Source organism: Sminthopsis crassicaudata, chromosome 1 (genome assembly GCF_048593235.1).
Source record: "Sminthopsis crassicaudata isolate SCR6 chromosome 1, ASM4859323v1, whole genome shotgun sequence".
NCBI classification, from domain to species: domain Eukaryota; kingdom Metazoa; phylum Chordata; class Mammalia; order Dasyuromorphia; family Dasyuridae; genus Sminthopsis; species Sminthopsis crassicaudata.
Window position 1 is genome coordinate 594,564,151 of NC_133617.1, and position 20,107 is coordinate 594,584,257.

General features: G+C 30.6%; 1 protein-coding gene across 1 annotated transcript in view; it reads right to left on the reverse strand.

The window, feature by feature from the left end:
• The window catches only part of IPO11 (importin 11), a 201,433-nt gene that overhangs the window by 119,291 nt on the left and 62,035 nt on the right, over window positions 1-20,107 (reverse strand). The window contains exons 14-20 of the mRNA XM_074282418.1: window positions 17,702-17,749; window positions 17,122-17,227; window positions 16,012-16,138; window positions 4,594-4,627; window positions 4,058-4,098; window positions 2,942-3,058; window positions 1,561-1,674 (exon numbers count right to left, since the gene is read on the reverse strand). Of these exons, the coding sequence (XP_074138519.1) occupies window positions 1,561-1,674; window positions 2,942-3,058; window positions 4,058-4,098; window positions 4,594-4,627; window positions 16,012-16,138; window positions 17,122-17,227; window positions 17,702-17,749 (587 nt within the window). The remainder of the gene's footprint in view (window positions 1-1,560; window positions 1,675-2,941; window positions 3,059-4,057; window positions 4,099-4,593; window positions 4,628-16,011; window positions 16,139-17,121; window positions 17,228-17,701; window positions 17,750-20,107) is intronic.

Sequence of the window (20,107 nt, forward strand, 5' to 3'; positions counted from 1 at the left end):
TGGGCCTGGATTTGTACCCAGGTCCTTCTGTCTCCTGACTCCATATTTTTTCTGCTGGTTGGAAAATAGGTTGAATGGGGAGAGAAACTTGAGAGAAACTTGAATGGCAGAAACCAGTTAGAAGGCTATTGGAATAGACCAGTTTTGAAAAATAATTCACAACATCACCAAATAACAGGAGCCTAGATCAGAGATAAAAGGAATCAGAGAGGTTAACTAGTTCAAATCCTTCATTTACTTAGGCTCACATCCCAGTGTGTACAGACACGTTTTAGCTGTGTAACCATTGGCAAGGAACATAAATCTTTTAAGATCCTTACAGTTTTATGAGAATAATATTTGTACCATCTAACTCAAAAAATTTATATATCTCATATATTTGTTCATTCAACAAGCATAAAAAGTGTAAAAATGCATCGGAAGGACTACAAGTAGGATAAGGATTTTTCCCAACTCAGCTTTCTTAGAGTCATTCTCATCCTCCCACCTGTATATAAATTATATATTTTTATATATAATTATTATTCTTTCTATCTATATCTATCTATCTAGCTATCTAGCTATCTATATCTATATCTATATACACACACAAAAACCCTGCCAACTATTAGAAGCTTCCTCTCCTATCCCTATAAATAGCAACTTAGGAATATCCAGAATGAAATGAAACCAGATAATGCAACCTTAAATGATATTCTGGTTTTCCTAACTCTATGAACATTCCTTTTGCTTCTGTTTATTCCTTTCATCTCCTGACCACTAAATATGGTACATTCTTACACACACACACACACACACACACACACACACACACACACACACACACACACACACACACACACACAGCTTAGCATATACCTACAGTATTCTAATATTGTTTTTTAATTGTCTTTCCATTCATTCAGTGATTTTCATCATAAATAACCTCTATTCAGTTTCAGCTCTTACCCTTACAATAGCACTTTTTTATCTTATATTTCTCCAGAGCTCCAAGTGCACATTTCCAGCTAAGCAGAACCTCAAGTACAATATTTCTAAATCTAAATTCAACATATTCCCTTCCACATTATGCCTTTACACAGGTTTGATAGATACCTCGGACATCTTTGTTTCCTCCTTTCCCCAATACAATGAACAATTGAAAATAGCTAATATTTTTAAATGTAAGTAAAAAATTCATAATTATATATTGGATAGGAGAAGGGAAAGAATGAGCCTGAATAGAAAGCTACTTTGATGAATCTGAAAAAAATTCCAAACTGATGAAATTCAATTCCTGTGGTTATAGTTTCCTATTATTTGGTAACTTCATGCCTAAAGTCAAAATCATCTGTTGAAATAAATATAGAAGTTTTGTGAAACTGAAATGGCAAAATGATAAGTAAAAAGTAGAAAAGCTTCCCAACAATTCTATAAAAATTGTGTAAAATGAATATGTGAACTAAAGTTATCTTGGAAAAATCACGTCTCAGATTATAAAAGAATCAACTAATAAAACTAAGATGCCAAATTATTTTTCAGTCATCACAAATAACATGAAAAGATGTATGAGTCATTTACCTGAACAAGATGAATAAGAGTAGTCAAAATGGCACATCTGAGCATATTATGTTCTTCACTCTGCTTCCAAAGTAAGGGCAAATATTGAACCAAACATCCTACATAGGGGCGTATCTACATTTAGGAAGAAAAAAAAAAAAAAAAAAGGCAAAATGGATAGTGAAAGGGCCCAACTTAAAAAAAAAAAAAAATGGAAGATATACAAATAGCTATATTTTAGTTTTTATTAAATCCTATTATATACAGATTATTTTCTCTAAGAGTTGACACTTTAGAATAAAGTTACTAGGGGATAGCTAGGTGGCACAGTGGATAGAGCACCAGCCTTGAATTCAGGAGGAACGGAGTTCAAATCTGATCTCAGACATTTGATACTTCCTAGCTGTGTTAGCCTGGGCAAGTCACTTAACCCCAACCTCAGAAAAAATAAAAAATAAAAAAAAAGTTACTATATATATATATATATATATATATATATATATATATATATATATATATATATATATATATATACACATATAAACAAAGAATTAAAAGACATTGTTGTAAATATCTAATATAACTAAAAAGAAATATCAATTTTGTCTGATGGAAGTAATAAAAACTATTAAACTCAATTAGCAAACTACACAAACTACCTATATTCATTTTTTCTTTCTTTCTTAAATTAAGCTTCATAAGTGGAATATGCCTCACATTAAAAGAAAAAGCATTTTTTCTTTATAAGTAATTTTAATGGGAAAAACTTTAGTTGTGTTATATATTAAAAGAGCCAAAGAGCACACATGCATGCACATATGTATATTTGTATGCATCAATCTCTTAAAATTTATTGTTGACAAGACTGCCTAATGGCAGTAGGTTTGGGCAACTCTCTGCCTTCAGAAAGAGCAGTATTTAAGACTGCTATGGATCATATCTAATAGGAAAATCCACAAATGTACTGGACGTATTTCATCTCCACTGAATATTAGTTCCCTTCCCCAACCTGAAGGATTCCAATTGTCATACAGAAAGGTCCAGGGTAATACATTTCACATCATTTGAACAAGCATTTATTATGTGCCTACCACAGGAAAGACATTGTACTTAGTACCAGAAATACAATGTTAAAAATTAATACAAACCCTATTATACCTAAGAATTGGGAATCTTAGATGAAAGATATGATATTTATACAAATATGCATAACAAAAGGCTAAAAGTGCTAAGGGAATTTCACTCCTTATTTAGCAATCATAACAAATTAATATTCCAAATTAAAACAATATAAATGAAGTTTTACTTTAAAAGATGTTGGAAAGACAAAGTTATTCAAAGCATTTAAAGCTGTCTTTTATCCATTCCATAATACTATTAAATTGTGTACTGTAACAATTACCTGCATATTAACTCTTTCAATCACACAAGACAAGACATGTAAAACATGCATCTTTGTGTCACATTCTGTAACTTGCTGAAGAAGTTGAAAAAGTAGAGTGAACATGGTTTCCAAATACTACAGATAGAAAAAGAAGAGAGAGAAAAGATTTAAGACTTAGATATAAACTTGAAATATATGTGTGTATATGTGTGTATATATATGTATGTATAAATGTATATACACACACATATATTCATGTATATTAAAATACTAACAAAACAAACATATGACAAATTCCAGTATGAAAATGAATTTCACAAATATTACATACACACTGACAATGTTTAAAATATTAACTCAACATTATTACCATTTAAAATAAGTCTTTAAGGAGGGTTCTCTTACTCCAAAAAAAAAAATAAATAAATTTCCATGGGAGAAAAGGGGCATGCATTGGTAAGTTAATGAGATACTACTGTGTTCTCAGGTGTGCATGCAAGTACACATTGCCAACCACAAAAATCTTCATTTCTAAAGTTCACTCAAGCCTAGCAACATAGATGGGCATCAGGTATCTGGTATAATCTAGAATGTGTAATAATAATTAACAACTAGCTTTTTTTTTTTTTTTTTGAGAAAACCAAGGACTAAAAATGCAAACTTAAAGATAACTGCAAACCTTAAAAACACTAGAATAGCTAATACTATTCTCTAAGTCCCATCTATGCATGCCCACATTGCCATGTTTTGTTATATTTGTTTAAGTGCATAAACACTTTTTTTTCCACCTCGCATTTTAGGATAAAATAGCAAATATGTTCCAATACTTTAAATAGAAATATAAAAACAAAATGTTCTGGTATGGATAAAAAAGAAGAGATTTACAATTGTTTATACTAATCTGTAATAGTAGTTGTTTAAAAGTTATAAATAAACTGCAAGACTAAAAAAGAAGTGGCTGGAAAATAAACTAGTTAAATAAATGACTAAAAAAAGCATTCAGAGTGATACTCTAACCTTTCAGAAAACATATGATATTTACATATGAATTATGCTTTTATAATGTTTTTTTGGCTCTGCCCCCCAAAAAGCTGTAGGTTGAATGTGCCATGGGAGATATAAAAATAATCTTACCGGCAGAAACTGATCTGTTCTAAACTCAAAATCATCAACAGATAAACAGTAGTTAAGGAAAACCGAAGTCAATATACTAAGATTACCATAAATATTTACAAAGTTAACACAATAAGTATGCCAATATATTATAAAAACTGCCTATATAAAGTTGTGTGGTAAAAAGTATTTGAATAATAATTTGTTGTAAAATATAGAAAAATCATAAGGAAAATTAGCATTTTAGAGAGTTTAAAAGTTTTTTACATGATAATTCTAACCCACCTTTATAGACTAATCACATTTTATTCCTCTTTATATAATCTACATTACAGCCAAATAAGTCTAATTATTATTCCCTATATAGAATACCACATATCTCTTCTATAAATCTATGCAGAAGAGGGGAGGAAAAAGGAAAATACCAAAAATTTAGGACTATGAAAGTTTAATACTATACTTTTGGAATACTGTATTTGTATTGCCTACATTTATCACAGTGGCTAGAAGAATACAAAACTTATTAAATTCTCGTAGATTATTACAATAAAGGATATTTAACTTGAGAGTTGTAGCTGTTTCAATTCGTACCTGAAAAAAAAAAAGTGAAATTCAATCAGATATGGAATATAATATAAGTGGGTGTATACATACATAAATATGAGAGAATATTAAAGCAAAGGAAAATTATTTAGAAATTAATCTGTAAAATAAATCCTAGCTACTTACGAATATAATATAAAAGTAGCATAGCATATGCATTCACTACTGAAAATAAAATTTTAAAATCAAAAGTTTTACTAGATTTGTTCCAAACTATAATGCTAAGAATAAAAATTTGCTTACTGTTTATATATTTCTAAAACCTGCAAGAAGTCACATTTATATAGTACTTTGGGGACAAAGACAAGATCTAGGAACATAATGACAAAAGGAATGAACAGATGAAGAAAAGTCCTTCTACAAATATAGGGCAATACCTTCTTTGTAATTGATAGTCTATAAGCTGCCACTTTTTAGTCTTAGGAACACTGCAGTCTTAAAAATTACTGAGGACCCTAGAGAGCTTTGATTTTATTTAGGTGCTCTTTAATACTGTTCTATGGATAAATTCGCGCTCTTTAATACTGTTCTATGGATATTCTTAAAGCTGACTGTTAAATTAGGGGTATGAGCCTTTATACCTCAGAAATTGGCAATGCTACATATCAAGGCTCAATTTATTCCATTTATTTTCGAGTCTTAAGAAAATAATAGAGAAAAATGTTAATGGAGATTAACCTTAAAAATGTGTCCCTGCATAAAACTGTTACACCCCCCCCAAGTTGTTAAAACTTTTAGTAATATATACATATCATTTTTATATATTTGTACATACATACGTATTTAATTTAAATATTTATTAACATTTATTAATCCATTCAAAAAATAATAAATCTGTGCATGTTAACAATGGCTATTTTAATGAAAAATAACTATTTTCAAAAAAATTAGTGGAGTGGCATGTTTTTACAAATCTCTAATATTTGGTGTAATTGAACACCACTGGATTCCTTTGCATTTCTGCACTAGAACTGTTGAATAATGTATTTTGGAAGGTGTATATGAAGAAAATCTGGCCTCACACAGATATATAGTTCGAAAGAGGAATATTTTAATAGACAAATAACACCTTAGCATTATTCTGAGAATACTTTTAATCTAGGGAATTCCCAAGCATTTACAGACTACAATGAGAACCAACGGACCTAGAGCACATAGAAGTTAAGTACTTGCTGGGGGTCAAATAACCCCTTTTCAGAGATAGGACTTGAACTTGGAATTCCTATTTGTGAGGTTAGCTTTCTATTATCCCAGATTTTCTCAGGTTTACAATGTTTTCCTCATACGAATCTTCTGTGATAGATAATGTATTATAATTACTACTGCTAAAACTACTACTAACTACTACTACTGTTACTAATGAGAATGAGTACAGATGGAATAAAATATTTAAAAATTTCAAATTACAAGACACAACTTCATGTACTTTTTTATTTCTTCAATCAACCAATAAATCAATAAACATTTATTAAGCACCTTAAATTGTGCCAGACACTGTGCATCTTAATAAACATCACCTTCCCAAAAAAAAAAAAAAAAAAAAAGATTGATCATACTTTCTTTCCTTTTCAAAATCTTAGAAAATCAGATACATTGGGAGAGACAGCTTATATATATATATATATATATATATATATATATATCGTTCTCAATTAAAATCTCAATGAACATCTATTTTCTTCTTTTTCTGGCTCTCTGGATTCATCAATATGACAAACTTCAGAGAAGGGAAATCCTTATGCCACAACTTCAGGCCTAGAGAGCTGCCTGAGATCCTGGGAATTAAATGAATGTGTCAGAAGTAGAATTTGAAACCAGGTCTTTATGACTCTAAAGCCAACATGGTATCCACATAAATTTGTTGAGTAACTTGTATAATTTGTTAAATTTAAAAAATTATTTAACCCAGAGTGGTTTAATAATTTCACAACAAATTAGTTTTTAATTTTAAAAGATAATTTTAAAACATCATCAATATATAAATATATTTAAATATATCAGTATAAAACAATATTATTGGTAACATTAAGAATTTGTCACAAAACAAACAAAAACTAAGAGCCAGGAATAAAAAATCTCAGCAACCTACTGCCTAATTAATATAATTTTTTTCTGATACATCCCCAACAAGAACACTTCAAAAGAGAGGAAAATCAATGAAATCTTATATTTTTCAAGTCCACTCAATTATTATTCAGTTTTTTCCCTCAGGCTACCTCTCTGATACTTCTACCCACTGCTCAGTCACCAAAAAGTACCTATTAAGCACTAAATGCATTAGATGCTGTGCTAAGCACTTGGAAATAAAAAGGCAAAAAAATATTATCTGACCAAAAGGCTCACATTCTAATGGGATAAAACATATAAATAATCAGGTACATATGAGATAGGTAATAACTATAAAGGGAAAAGTATCTGAAGGTATCTGAAAAGGCTTCCCATAGGTGAAATTTCATTTGAGTTTTGAAGGAAGTCAGGAAAACTACCACTAGGACCATACAGAACATAATTCATATATTAAAATGTTAATAATAAACATGTATGAACTATAAAAAGTAAGATGTAAAAATATATGAATTGCTGCATCAGACTGGAAAAAAAATCACTGGCATCAACATATATTCGATATACTATAAAAGAGAGAGAACTTTATTACAGACACTACCCATATTTACCCAGAATTGTTAACCCCAGAATGTCTTTTCAACTTGTGTTATTCTTGTCTAAGAATAATTCATAAAAGATCTACCCTGAAGCTAGAGACCACCCTCTAATTCTTTTAGTATTTAAAGAGGGAGGGAGGGGAAAATTTGGAAAAATGAATACAAGGGATAATCTTATTTAAAAAAAAATTACTCATGCATATATACTGTCAAAAAATTTATAATTATAAAATTAATTTTTAAAAAATTGCATGCATAAGGTCTGGGAAAAAGCAGATAGTAGTTTGGTAACCTGATTCTGAACAAGACAAAATGAAAGCTTACTTATGAGGGGCCAACTTCTCAAGGGCAGAACCTAAAGTTTGTCAACAAGTCCAAGACGGATTATCCTGAAATTATTTATGTAACTAAAAGCAAAACAACAAACAATAGAAAAACAGAAAAGATGAGCAAGAATTTGAAGACAAACCTTTTTCCTCCAGTAATAAAAAGAATAGAAACACATTTAGACTGATAATACTTAATATGATAGAGTCAAAGATCTAGAGCTGAAAGGAACTTACTAACATTGTTAGCAAGTACAACTCTTTCATTTTACAGGTGAAGAGTTCTATATGTCATAGAAAGAAAATGGCCCTAAGGAGGAAAAAAAAAAAAAAAAAAAAAGGATAGAAGAGAAACTAACTAAAACACCCACTGAAAAGGACAATTTCCAGGGCAATGGACTCTGAAGGATGGAAGGATGTTTAAAGTTGGGGGTGGGGGAAAGAACAGACATTACTACTGCACAAAACTGAAAAAATATTAATAATTTCTCATTATAATGCCAATTTTCTCTTCTATTGTTCTAAATTTTTTTATTTGTTTCACTATTTCCCAAATACATTTCTTTTTTTTTTCTTCTGCTGAGACAACTGGAGTTAAGTGACTTGCTCAAGGTCACACAGCATAAAGTGTTAAGTATTTGAGGCCAAATTTAAATTCAGGTCTTCCTGACTTCAGGGCTGGTGCTCTATCTACTGCGCCACATAGCTGCTCCTCCCAATTAAATTTTAAATGTTTAATATTATTTCTTTTAATTTAATTTCTGAATTCTCTTCCTACTCCTCTCTACCATTGAAAAGGCAAGCAATATTATATCAATTATACACATGTGAAATCTTGTAAATTTGTTCAAATCAGACATGTTACAAAATACACACACACACACACACATACACAAAAACTTCATTCTATACTCAAAAGTTCATCAGTTCTCTTTTTCTGGAGATGGATAATATCTTTTATGTTGGATCACTATATTGATCAGACTAGCTAAATCTTTCACAATTGATCATCATTACAATATTGCTGTTAATCTATCCAGTTTTCTCCTGGTTTTGCTCACTTCACTTTGCATCAGTTCATGTCCTTCCAAGATTTTCTGAAATTTGTCTGCTCATCATTTCTTATATAGCATAGTAGTATTACGTCATAATCATATACCACAACTTGATCATCCATTCAACACTTGATGAGCATCTTCTTAATTACCAATTCTTTCCCACCACAAAATAAACTGCTAATTGGAGAATGGCTTGCATTTTTATAAACTTGACTCCGTTTCCTTTACATTTAAAAAATAAGGTAGGCCTTTATCAAAAAACAGAACAAAACAAAACCAAAACCTTGTAAAATCCCCCCCCCATTTTCCTTTGTTTTTTTCAAATGCATTAGTTTTGTTTGTACATTTTTAGATTTCATGTCATCGAAATTACCCATTTTACTTCCCATGATCCTTTCTATCTCTTGTTCACTAGTGAGTTCTTCTCTTGTCCATGGATCTAACAATTAAAATTTTCTATGCTCCTTTAATTTGCTAATGGTATTGCTCTTTATGTCTAAAATAATTTATGCTCTTTGACCTTTTCTTGGTATATGGTGTGAGATGTTGGTTTATGACTATTTTCTTCCACTTTTCCTAGCAATTTTGTTATATGGTGATTTCTTACACTTATAAAACTGGGCATATATTTTGACCTCGCAATACTACCATTAGGTCTATATTCCAAAAGGACATACTTAATTAAGGTTTGAAAAGAGAACACAGAAGCTTTCATAAATAACATTTTAAAGAAGACCACATTTTTAACAGTTTAATAATCAAGTGAAGTGCACCGAGAATACAAAAAAGGTTTGATTAAGCAGAGCAAAGCAATCTGGCCATCAGTTTTGGTTTTTTCCCCCCACAGAGTTCTCCAGCAATGATAAATAAAAGATTCCTTAAAAGATGCAACAAAGATGAATTTGTTCACTGATATCTTAATTACTCATGTTAAGTGATGAGAATAGGGCAAGAAACCTATTACAATTCAACTAATTTTATCTTGAAATTAAGTATAATTATGTAATAAACATGAAAGTAGGCAGGTAGGTCATTCAGAACCAGCTAAGGGACTTAGTGGAGAAAGTGTTGGACCATGAGTTAGGAATATCTGAATTCAAATCTCATCTTAGACACTTAATAGCTGTGTAATCCTGTACAAGTCACTTAACTATCTGTCTCAGTTTCCTCACGAAATGAGCTAAAGAAGGAAATGGCAAACTACTCTGGTGACTTTGCTAAGAAAACTCCAAATGAGATCATAAAGAGTCAGACAACTCACCAACAAAACCAAAACATAAAACTACTACTTCACAAAGCAAATGGAGAACCATGACACACCCAAATAATTTATGCAGCTCATAAATAATCATACAAGACTTTTAACAATATCAAAACAATATGCTAAATTCTTAGATTAAATGCACTTTTCAGAGAAAGAGAGAGCTGATAATGCTATCTCTGAATTAAATATTATTGGCTTGATAACATTAAATGTCATTCTCACATTTAATTCACCTAACAAAATTTAACAATTTGTATTAAACATCTTATTTAAAAACTAAAAGCTAATAAGAGAAATTCAAATTAGCAAGAATATATCTCAAGAAATCTTCTAATGTTATAAAGCTTCAAGATTTTACAACAGATCTTCCACATTTTGTACTAAGTAAAGTTTTCCTTGACTTCAGCAGAAATCACATTTATTTTGAAAGAGTTCTTTCAGCTAACAATGAAAAAACTAAATGTGCACTTACAAAAGGAAATCCAGTAATTTATATTTAACTTTTCTTTGCATCCAAAAATGAAATTACCTTTTATGTACCTATAAAAAAATTACAACTACTGATGCAAGAAAAAAAAAAATGCTTTCTAAACATTTTATTTGAATTAAGATGAAAAAAATTAAATTATATAAAAATATATTTAAAGTTATATGTACATGTGTGGTATGGAAATGGTGAGAGAACACCATTTAATAAAAAAGCTGGAGAGATCTCTAGAGTAAAGCAAAGTTTATTGTACATTCTCACAAGAAGGGCGTCCCACCCCTCCAGCAGACAATCCACAGAGGAAGCGCCTCCTGAGGACAGGATCAGCACCTTTAATCCCTAAGACAAAACAGCCCCTCCCACCACTGACTCTCATCCTCATTGGCTGAGAGAGAACGTAAGAACTACCCACGAAATTGAGGTTGACCAATAAGTACATAGTTGCCCATATCTGACTGAAATAGGGAGGAGATTGTGTCCTGGGAGGATAGCAGGAAGGGGACTCAATTATGCCCTTGACACAATGCTCAAAGTCCTTCAGGCCTACTCAAACTCTGAAATAGATGAAGCCTTACTCGATTTTCACAACTGTTTTGAAAGACCTCACCTCATCTCATTCATACATGATATGTAATATATAAGTATTTAAATATAAAAATACATATCTGTAAGTAAATCTAAAAATAAATGCATTTTTATATATAGATATAAACATACGCAAAAACATGAATATACATATGAGGTTATAAATTTAAACAGAAAACTAGGTTTTTCAACACAGAAAAACATATAAATATGTCTTCAGATACATAAACACTGTCATTTCTTTGAAATATACAGGATTTTTAATAGAAATTAAATATTGCCTCAGTTTTAGAGCACCAAACCCAAACTTCTTGGTTTACTAAAGGCCTTCCTCTACTATTAACCATTAAGAAGAAATCAGTACTTCAGCCAAGTGAGCAATAAATCAATATCTTTGCCAACTGAAAATGTTAGCAATCAGGAACAATGAAAACTGGCATATACATAAGGAGTTCCATTCACATTTTTGTAGCACGAGTAACAAGATTGATGAAAATTAGATAAGGAGTATTTAAATGAAATTAGGTTTAATTGAGGTCTAGTGGCAGGTTCAGGGTAGAGAGAGTCAAATAGAGCTCTCCTGCAACCCCTTTGGATTCTGCGCAAGGATACAAAGTTAAATGAGGTCTAGTAGTGGCGAAGGAGTTCTCGGTAAAGGAATTTACAGACCCGAAAACCTAGATTATTTGGGCTTTGTAAGTAAGGGTAAAAAGGTAGAAAGACACTAGGGCCAGAGCTGGCACCGGGTGGACAGGAACCCTTGACATGGTCGGCATAAAGGATGCCATGTTTGGGGCTCCTGCAAAGAGTTGACTCCAGAGTTCCCTTTTTTTATAATCTAAAGAGGCTCATGGGTGAAGTCCCATGTAGGCCCCAGGCTTGAACTTCAGCCAGGGTTAGAATTTGAATAGAATTCAATGGGTTTTTAGATAAGAAGGAAGCTGTTTGTGTTGATCAGATCATTAGAAGGGGGGCAGGGAGAGCCAGTATATCTCCCATTGGAATTCATGGGGGCTGGGAATTAGAAAGGAATCTTAACCCATACCAAGATAATGACAAAATAAAATAAAAAGAGAAGCTGAAAACGTGGCCAAAAATTAAACAAACAAAAAAGAGAGAGTACCAGAACTTGAATAAATAAATCCATTTACTTTAAATGGAACTCAATTAAAAGAAATCCTAAAATACAAGTAATTGCAAACAGCTAGGACTAAAATGTAAACATCTACATACTGAAGAATATTATACTTTATTAAACTCTGTCTCATGTTACCTTTCCTGGAATTATAACATTCAATACAATAGGTTAAATAATATTGTACCATCTCACCTGCTAATATGGAGAGAGATGGAAATCTTACATGTCTATTTAGTGAATTTCTCACATATAATTTAGTGAATCTGAAAATTATTTTGAATTAATCTACATTTAAATTTGAAAAACTAGAATTCTATCATTTAGTAAAATCTTAAAATACTTAAAAAGTATAATCCCCAAAAGGTACTTGTCATATTTTATTCTCATAACAACTTATCATAATTTTACAGAGGAGGAACTGAGGTTAAAAGTAACTTGCACAGGATTGCATAGTCATGTAACCTTAAGTGTGAACTTGGTCTTTAATTCCAGGTCCAGACTTCTATACAATGTCAGCTAGCCATTATTTTACAAAATACAAAATTATTTTTTTAACATATCTTACAAGAGTTAAGAGGAAAAATGAAACAGAGCTAGATTCTCATAGAGCTTTCAAAGTTTCTATGTTTAAAAAGTCAAGAAAGATATAACTGGTGCTTTCTCAAGGCACTGCAGTGATTCTATATATACAAAGAGAGTCAAAGCTCTAACATGAATCAACCAAATAACCTACAAAAGCTTTGAATAAAGACATAGCAGTAAATAACATTATCTCATTAGGCAATCTCTCAAGAGGTGATGGAGTTTCTGTTAGCTACAACAATTCATAAAGGATGCATAAAGCAAAAAGGAATTGCAATCAGCATGGATGGAAGGAATACTTGAAAAACAAAATCAGATATGTAGGTGACAAATATAGTCAATTCAGTTGTTTAAACTGAAAAGTTAATAGTGCTATGAATAATGTAAAACAAAGAGAAAATGTGTTTTGTCTGTCTTTGAAGTACATCTCAAACCCACCAAAATAATTGGTTCTATAAAAATATGGCTAAGAAAAATGTAAAAAAGAGTTATTTCCAAAAAAGCAATGTCATAAATGGAAAAGTGGCGAGAAATTTATGAAGGGCTGGTATAAATCAAAAGAGAACTACAAGAGCTATCCTAGGATAAATATCAGGAAAAAAAAGAATGTATTCTGTCACAGAACTGAAGCAGTATAAAACAAAGAACAGGACTCGGAATGCTAAACCAGTACCCAATAATTGGATTTACTGTGATGCCAAATGATTTCAGTTATAAGACTATAGTTACAACACATTAACAATGATATTTGCAAAACTGCATTGATCGAAGTAATTTTACTCTGGGTAAATCTTGTATGAGATTTTCTACAAGGGATTTATTATTCTAGCTATGTTTCTATATAGCCAATATAAAAATTTTCTATTTCTTGCGATTTGCATAAACTGGTCAAAGTGGTTAGGAACCAAATAACTGTGCTAAAAGAAAAAGAAAGAAGCATAAAAGATAATGCAACAAAAATGGATGAATTACATATTACTATTCTACTATAGTAATATGTACTAAATTACATATTACTATATTCAAGGTACTAAAATCATAGCATAAGGGCTAGAAGGGAATGATGAATCTTTGCTAAAAACTGTAATAATTTTAATGTAATACTAAATGAAATTAAATGAAAGAAAATAAGACAAATAATTGTTTTGTAGAAAACATTCATTAAAAAGCAATAATCACCTAATTATCCTATGTTTAACAAAGAAACAGACTTCTGACAACAACTGAAAGAAAATTCAAGGAACAGAAAAAATCAGCAATATAATGAAGAATATTAAATTCTTATAAATACATTATCATAACTATTCATAACATATTTAGCTGATTAAAAGTACTCTAAAAGGATATGATCTAAAGGGGAAAAAAAGAGGGTACAGGTATGAATTATACTAATATGGAAAGGTTTTAAAAGTTAATTAGAAAGGGAAGGGAAAAAACTAAAGCAGGATAAAAGCATCAAGATAGAAAAAATATATAAAATTAGCAACATTCAAAAATAAGAGAAGCATATGCTAAAGAGAAAAGTGCTAAAGAGAAATATTCAGCTCCTACTGCAAATCTATCATTTATATATATATATATATATATATATATATATATATGTAAATTTTTTTAAACATAGAAAACTTTAAAAACTCTATGAGAATCTATGTTAAAAATAATTTTGTATTTTTGTAAAAATAATTAGCTACCTAACAGTGTACAAAGCTCTGGACGTGGAATTATATATAAATAATACATATATACAAAATGGTAAATTTGCAATAGGAGCTGAAAATATATATGTGTGTATATATATATGTGTGTGTGTGTGTGTGTGTGTGTATATACATACACATGTAAAACTCAACTAAAAACATATTTTTCATTTTTTAATAACTACATTTAAGAGTCCTTGTAGGTATTAAAATAGTCCATCCCTTCTAACCATATCCCCTTTGGAAAAAGTGATGTTCTTAAGGCACCTAATTCTACACTATCAACTCAAGATTGCAACCTCAGTCATCCAGTGTCAAGTCTTAAGATTCTGTTGCTAGAATATTTCTTAAAGCTATCTGATTTTTAATAGGTACAAAGCATAACACTCTAGTTCAGACTGTCATTGCCTCTCACCTGAATAACTGCAGAAGTCTCCTACTTTAATCCCGAGCTTCTAGTCTATTCCTCTAAATTTGTCTTTCACAGCATTACCATTCTGACACTCCTAAAGCAAAGATTTGACCATGTCAGATCTATGCTCAAGAAGTTCCAGCAGCTCACTCTGGCTTATAGGAAAAAAGGCAAATTCCTTGGTTTGACTTTTCTAGACCTTAACAATCTCAAAAGGTTACTTATTGAACACTGACTTCTTTCACAGACTCTGCCATCTTCAGTTCCCTTGTGAAATCTGTCCTCTTTGTTTGAAGCCTATGCCGTTTACCACACTTCAAAGGAACCTCAGTTTCTTTCAAAGTTCAGCTTGTGTAACATCCAATTAATATTGATCCAGAAAGAGTGTCAGCTTCTTGAGAATAGGAATTTTTTCATTTTTTTGTCTTTGTATCCTTGATATCTAGCAAGCCTTTAATAAATGTTTGTTGACTGACTCACTTATTTCCCATTATTAATGGCCTCCTCTACTGAGAAATTAACTTCCATATATTTTTATTTAATTTTCTATATATAAGTTATTTCCTTCATACAAAGCATGTTCTTTGAAAAATGAGGGCTATGTAATATTGGTATTTGCATCCTCCCACCACTTAGCATAGCCCCCAACACCTACTAGATGCTTAATAAATGTTTGTTAAATAAATAAATAAATACTGTTTTGTTGGATGCACACACATAGTACTGGTTCACAAGAGATTCTCAACTATTCAATAAAATAAACTCACTTTACCGCATGAATATGTTCTTAAACCTGTATACAACTATAATTATATTTTAAAAGCCAAAGAAAATGTTGTCATTTAAAGGGAAAGTATGCTGAAACCTTTAACAATTTTTAAAATTAAATTGTAACAATAATAAGCTATTTTTAAAAATTAGGTTAGTGTAAAAGAGGATTTTTTTAAATTAATGAAATTTTCAATGAATAACTCATTTCCCTACTCATCAATGAGTTAAGAATGAATTTATAATGGTATTTAAATCAGTTAGAGGAGAGTTGTACAAAATAAATATATTAAATTAGTTTTTAAAAGTTTTTATTTTTCTCATACACAAATATGCTAAATAAAAAAGTAAAACAAATATTAATAAAAACAAAGATGATTAAGCATACATACCACTAAATCTTGATCTTGAAGCAAATTACAAATTGCCTCATATAACATGGGTCTCAAGTCAGACTTGAATTTCACAGAAACCCATTGTCCAATTAGCCAAATAACCCTGCGTCGCAACGGTTTATACCTAAAAAATGAGGCCAACAATTTTAGTTAAGAAAACTTATCATGGCATTTTAAAAAACTTACATCAATATGTTTTGTTTTTACACATCATTATTATTTACAGATTAATATAAGTTTATGTGAGTGACCTCTCCTGGAAGTGCATGCAACATTAACATTTCATATCTATGGTACAATGCCATTACTTTATTTTAAAAAGATAACCATTTTTCTAACTCTCACTGCCAACTTCATTGGGGAAAAAATATTTCTAATAACAAAAAGGCATAATCAAGAAAAACAATGGCTGTATACACACACACACACACACACACACACACACACACCCATTCCAGAAGATCCTTCAGACATATTACTAAAGGAGCTGTTCTTGTTCTTAAAATAAGACAACAAATTTCAGCAAAACATAAACTAGACTAATCTTTTTCCAATCATATATTAGTTTTATGATTACAAGCAAATAATTTTATTAGTCTGGGCCTTAGTTTCCTTCTCTCTGAAAGGAGAAAATTAGGATTATCCCTTAAAGGTTTGTTTCAATTCTAATATTTTGTGTTTTACTGATTCTTACATGATGTATAAAATTTAGATTTTTAAAAATTATTTGTTACACTAGAATAACATTTCATTTTGTCTTTGGGCACAAGTCACAATCTTGGAAACACAAGACTTGACATCATATATTGCCTATGTCCCAAATGACTTATGCAATCTTCAGTATCTTACCTAACATCTCTTCAGTTTTCTTTCTATGCCAAAAAGAAAAAAAAAAAAAAGTCTAACTTACAGTTAGAGAAAAATGGTCTGATAAAAATCAAAGATATAAATATAAATGAATTATTACTGTCATCTTATAGTGTAAATAGTGATTTCCTATCAATAGGTGATAATTTCATATCTCATTCTAAAGTTACACATACTAATTGATGTGGCATTTATGCATGTGTATAATTATATAGGAAATCTTCTGGAAAAGACACTTACCTATCATGACTAACTCTTAATTCTGGCAGCAACTGATTTTTAAACCATTGATCAAAATCCACACTATCAAATAATTCATAAGCAGCCAATCCAACTGCATTATAAACTACAAAGAAGAAAATCAGAAGTTTTAATCCTGTACTTTAACAAAGCTTAAATTACTGATTACTATTATCAAATAAGATTTTTCCACAGGAAAACCACTGTAAGGAATAGTCAATAAAATATAAATAAGGGAAAAAATAAGACATCAGAAGATCCCTCATCACATATATTAGTTTACTAATTACCAACTGTTTCTCTCACATAAGAGAATGCTGTATAAAACTAATTATTAAAGAGTGAGAATTAAATATTACTAATGTGCAATTACTCTCAAAAAATAGAAAAATTATTTAACATTTAAAACAAGATAATTTCATTAAAGTAACTTCTTTGAAAAAAAAATTAAATCAAATTTCTTTAATGCCTTGAAAGAGGGCTTAATAGAGAACATCTTTTTCTCATAACAAGATTTAAGTTACCTTACTGAAAGAATTAAAAAGAGCAAATATCACTAAATACATCAAGTTTAACATACCAGCATCTTTAATCAGTATTCCATTAGTATTTTCCACATTGGTTGGCCCTAAAATAAATAAAGGCAAGTAAATTAGTTATTTAATAAAAATAATTCAATTTTCATTAACTGGTACTATACAGTGAAAGGGAAGGAGGGGTTAGATAATAGACTAGAAAAGAAAAAAATTGATTTTTATCTTTATTCTGCATCATTTTCTTATAGATTCTACTTAGAATTAATTGCTTTTATCTTGTAATACTTAAGTCATGGTTCTCTGTGAACTTGGCTCAAATTCAAGTGACCAGTAATGAGTCAAATTTAAAAATAAAATCCAGCTCTTCTAATCAATGATTTATTCCTGCTTTAAGGAATTTAGCTAATCTTGAGGATTCATTTGAATACACAGAATAAGGGTCTATATCTTTATCATCAAGTTATTCTTCAAGGATGTCTGTCTTGCTTGTACAAAAAGTCAGGACCACAATGAGTATCTCTTAATCTCAGGAGAGAAGGAGGGTTGTTGACCCCTATTACCAAACTTCTAATCAATCATGCTATTCACTGCACCTCAGATCTATAACCAGTCATGTTGCCTACAACCTTATGGTGTCATCTACCTTATTCTGTCCTTTGTTCTGTATTCCCAAAATCTACAAAAGGGGAACTGTCCATCTGCTCAGAATCTTTGGCATCAATGGAAGCTATCCATTTACCGTTTTATTGACAAGCAGCATACCTCTACCTGTTACCTATAGATGAAGTATAGATGATTACAGGTATGAATATGGGAAATTCAAAAAAATTAAATTTTATAGGATATTTTAAAATTTATAATTGAATATGGGAATATATTTTAGAACTCTACTTGACACCAAATAATGAAGTCATACTATGAAAAACTTAAGGGCCTGAGTTTTGTACAGTTTCTATTTTGCTACTTGAATTAATTAGTACAAGCTAATCTATACCAAACTGAAACATCAGTGATAGTCATTAAGTATTTATGAAGCATTTACTATATGCTAGATACTGTGCTAAGGACTGGGAATTGAAAGAAAGGCAAAAAGAAAATGCCGTCCCTGCCAGCTAGTGAATAAAAACTATATAAAAGAAAATAATGTACAAATACACAGTAGAGACAAAAGAAAAAAATAAAGAGGGTAAGGAAGAGATAGAGAGATGAGAATAATCAAGAAGGGGAGGAAAAGAATTCCCACAAAAGGTGGGATTTGAGCTAAATCTTAAAGAAAGCCAGGAAAGATAGGAGATAGCAAAAAGGAAAAAGCATTGCAGACATGGGGAGACAGCCAATGAAAAAGAATAGAGTTGGAAGATGGAGTGCAAGATTACAGAGACAGCAAGAAGGCCAGTGCTCCTGGATCAAATATTATGTAAAGGAATAAATGCCAGACAGAATTTTCAATTCAATCCTAAAGATAATAGTGAGCAATTGAAATTTAATGTGTGGGGATGGAGGAAAGAAGAGCAAGCCATATTTGGATTATTAGCATACTTTAGGAAAATCATTAGTTTGCTAAGCAGAAGATAGGTTTCAATGGGAAGAGCCTTGAGGCAAACAAACCAATTAAAAAAAAATCATTACGATAGTCCAGTCATGAAGTCATGAGGGTCTGCATATGAGATGTGCATATATGAGATTTGAAAGCAGAAATCACAAGATCTGGAAACAGTATGTGACAGAGAAAAATGACATAAGGTGCTTGTTCAGATCTTTCTTGGAATGGTGTAACAGAGTTATTTATGCAATAAATAAAGAATGGACTACTACCTCCAAAGTAAAATGAGTTTCAGAAACATGAATTAGTCAAAGTTTATAAATTAAACTATACATTAGTTTACATACACAAAGAGAATTCTTTTTAAAGAAATCTTTCCAGAATCATTGCATATTAAAGGATGCTTTGAAAAAAATGCTTATTGTAGCATATTATTAGTCTCTTTAGTAGTCCTTTAGAAAAAAGGCCACTGGAGCAGCTAGATCGTACAGTAGATACAGCACCAGCCCTAAAATCAGGAAGACTGAGTTCAAATCCAGCTTCAGACACTTAACTATGTGTGATTCTGGGCAAGTCACTTAACGCCAAATGCCTCACCCAGGAAAAAAGAAAGAAAGAAAAGAAAAAAGAAAGAAAGAAAAGAAAAAAGCCCACCTATAATGGAAAATAATAAAAATTTTTAAAATTCAACATTAAAAATAATTTTTAAAAAGCCATTGAAATAAAAAAACAGCAATGCTATGATAAGTATACATAGAAGGGGCATTGTCACTTGAAGTTAGAAAAAGGAAAATAAAAATTTGGTACTTTGTTTAGAAGAGATTTGCCAACTAGATGGATACAGTAACATATTTATATATATATATATATATATATAAATAAATAAAATAAAAATCAGGCTAAGCTA